At 43.3% G+C, this 3,683-nt stretch overlaps 1 protein-coding gene across 1 annotated transcript in view; it reads left to right on the plus strand.

The window, feature by feature from the left end:
* plxna2 (plexin A2) overlaps window positions 1-3,683 on the plus strand; it is a 207,933-nt gene that overhangs the window by 174,030 nt on the left and 30,220 nt on the right. Inside the window, exon 22 of the mRNA XM_034875731.1 lies at window positions 1,177-1,445. Within this exon, the coding sequence (XP_034731622.1) occupies window positions 1,177-1,445 (269 nt within the window). The remainder of the gene's footprint in view (window positions 1-1,176; window positions 1,446-3,683) is intronic.

Genomic DNA, 3,683 nt, shown 5'->3' on the forward strand with positions numbered 1-3,683 from the left:
CACACACACACACACACACACACACACACACACACACACACACACACACACACACACACACACACACACACACCTCACATGCAAGCTCCATCATGGAAATCAGGGTCCCAACACATGGCTATTTCATCCACCAGTGGCTGCAGTATGAGGGGAAATGAACTGAGTAATTCCTAATCCTCAAGAAGGACTGTGGGTTCCTTACTTGGGGAAAAACTGGCTGGTTAACACTTTTCACTCCTCTTCATGGGGCCACTGTGGTGCTGGGAAATGAGTTAATTTTATGTGGAACACATAGTGTAGCCTAGAGGATGAAGCTATCAGGGATAAAGAGATTCATCGTGATAGAGGTCCACCATTTTATTTGTTGATTGTGTGTTATGCCAGCCTGGTTGACACCAGACACTTCTCAATTGTAAATGGGAGTGGTTCTGGGGAAGGTTCATTCACAGCCCATTTCCAAAGGGGAGTCACCAATGGACACCGCTCAAATCCCTCTGGCCGCAATTGGAAAGTCCTTCAACCAAACCAAATCTCAAATTTGCCGGAAGTTCTTCAGGGTTTTGCCAGGCTAGTGTTATTCAGAAAGGTTTGGGATTAACCAGGAAGAAGTTGCCTGGTTAGGTAGAAGGGTAGGGGTGTATCCAATCAGACTAGCCCTGTATGGTGGAGGTCAAATGTTCATTTCTGCATAACCTAGGGAATTTTGTGAGCAAAATGACTCAAATAAGCTAGCCAAACGTTTTGAAAAACGGCAACGTTCAACCAATTAAAGCGAGTTTGGTCACCTTGGGGTTGTCTTACTCTGGAAAGTTATTTGACATTTGACTTGAAAGTGAAATGGCAGCCAACTGCTGTACACTGCTTTTTTCAAACAGATCCAGGTCAATAATTGATTAAGATCTTCTCAGTTACTCACCCTGAGTGGGAACTTGGGTCTGCCAGGAGTGAAACATGAGTGAGGGTTGGGGTGCCTTTGAAAAAGAAATCTTTATTGTGTGTGAGACAAAGTCAAGAAGAAAGTTAAAGAGCAACAATCCTTTTTTTTTTTTCAAAACAAATTCAGCTCATTACTATGGAGAGTTTTTTTACTGTGCATTTCTTATTGAAATTAGTGGTGGCTTAGTGGATTAGCACTACTAACTGACGCATTGTTCTCCCTCGCCCTCTTGTGTCCAGGTGTCGGGGAACGGCCAGCAGAATGTGGAGAAGGCCCTGAAGCTGTTTGGTCAGCTCATCAACAACAAGGTGTTCCTGCTCACCTTCATCCGAACACTGGAAATGCAGCGCTCGTTCTCCATGAGGGACCGAGGCAACGTGGCCTCACTTATCATGACGGCCCTGCAGGGGCGGCTGGAGTACGCCACCGACGTCCTCAAACACCTTCTCTCGGACCTCATTGACCGCAACCTGGAGAGCAAGAACCACCCCAAACTGCTGCTGCGCAGGTAACACAGCACACGCTCATACATGAGGGCTTGGATCAGCTGTTGACTAGTAGCATTTCAAATCTGTTCATGCAACTGCAGTCTCAATGTCGACGCCGTTATATTTCCCGGATTGTTCAGGTGCCATCGGATAGTCAACCGGATGTCCTTCACCTTCCGCTTTCTTTGTCTTGTCTTTGTATGCGGATGTATGAAATACCTGCTTGTTGACAGTTGTTGGACAGTATATTTTAACAGAAATTGGCGGTAGAATTTCCAACAACTTTTTTTGGCCACTGAGGTTTTATTTATATTGTGTGCTTTGTGACTGATTTTGCTGCTCTAACACAGGAATTTCCCATTTTAATAATAATAATCAAAGGTTTTCATAGATGTTCCCAAAACTAATCAACACAACAAGACACCTCACAATAAATTCAAAGGGCAATTACTTCATACTTCATTACTTTGTGTGTTGAATAACATGTATAGAATATAGAAAAAGTCATCGCCATAGACATGACTTACTAACTCCACAATATTATACAAGTACAAAAATACCTCAGGGCCTCAAAGGATTCATGCAGCATTAATGCATACATTCTGTATATGAATAGGACACAGTCAACAGGACGCCAAGCACAATACAGCAAAGTCAACAAAGAGAAACTTGTAGTAACTAATTAGTTTCCGCGTTCCTGTTTTGACTTTGAAATGATTAAAAACTAGAAAGAAAGATGAATTAACATGAAGCAATATAAACAAACCCATTACAGATGATCATATTCAGAGGCATCCCTTAATCCTCAGTGGCACTGCATGCTCTACAAAACAGTTGCTTGATTTGAATAATTTCAGTCGGAAAGAATAAGAACAGACTATATAATTGTAAATATGTGATCCTGCGCTCAGAGAATAGTCAAGTATCCGCCATTGAAAAACATGTAAAGAAGTGCAAGGCTGTAGGAGGATGTTGATATATACAGACAGATGGGGGTATGGGGACTGACTTAGAGCTGTATGTTTTTCCCTCTTTTTCTTGTGGGTGGATGCGTTCCCCCCCCGCGCCCCCCCTCCTTTCTAGTGTTCTTGTGTTGATGCTTCTTAGAATTGGGCATGTAATGAGTGCTACAGTACATCTCCAGTATGCTGAGATAAACGCCATGCACTCCTCACATCATAAGAAACATCTGAATGTGTTGCATAATTCCCGACTATCTCAAGCACTCAGTCTCTCCCCTGCTCTCTCTCAATGCCAATGTCAGTCTCGCTTATCCTCCGGGCTCGGGGGTCCCTATAAAACATTCAGAAGCGGTTACAACGTAACTTTTCTTTTTTTAAATTTATTTTCTTCCTCTCAGTGTTTCCAGGGATGATGTGCTCAAACTTTAAACACCTGCCAAGTCTGTGGCCAACTGTCCTCAGCTGCCTTGGTGGCTCTGTGGCCATAAAAACACGTTAAAGGACTGGCTACTCAGCTCAAAAGATACAGAATGTACTACAAAGCTCAGTCCTATCCCAGTCTCCATGAAAGCCTGACTGCTGTGTACATGATTTTGATTACGTTTACACGACTATTAAGCCATGACAGTAAGAGAAAGCATCTGCTATACCTTCAAACAACACCTTCATTATCAGGTTAATATTCCCCCAGTGCCTCTATTTGAAAGAGCCACATTAATAGCTTAACACATTAATAACTGCCAGACAGAAAAGAGCAGAGAGGAGTGGACTGAAGCAACACAGCATCAAATGGACCTGGATTAAGCTGATATTTCGCATGACAGCAGGGCCCCACGTCACCTCTAAATTTTCATTATCCCCTCTTATTAGACACACAGTGATACACACGTAATCCCGGGGTCCTGCCGTTGCCGTCTGGAGGGCTAAATGTCCTGTTGTTTTTACATTTCACTCCACATTATTCTGAAGAATTTAAGGGATTATCGATTTGACATGGCTCTTTGCTGTTGTTGTCTTCCTCATCGCCTATTTAGAGAAAAAGCCGACAGTCAAGCCAGCAGGCTGACTCACACGTACGCACACACACGCAAACACACACACACACTCACGTCTGTGATGATAGTCAAATTGAGCATGCCTCGGAGCAGTAATTGTGTTTGCGCTGGGCGTAGAGTTAGGCTGCTGGGCTGTGCTTGGTTGCCATTTTTTTCCGTTCAGTTGTCTTTTCTGTTAGCTGTCCTCAGCCTATTATCACGTATAATGGGATAGTGAAATTATTGATGTTGTGTTGGCAAA

Source organism: Etheostoma cragini, chromosome 7 (assembly GCF_013103735.1).
Source record: "Etheostoma cragini isolate CJK2018 chromosome 7, CSU_Ecrag_1.0, whole genome shotgun sequence".
In the NCBI taxonomy this organism is placed as follows: domain Eukaryota; kingdom Metazoa; phylum Chordata; class Actinopteri; order Perciformes; family Percidae; genus Etheostoma; species Etheostoma cragini.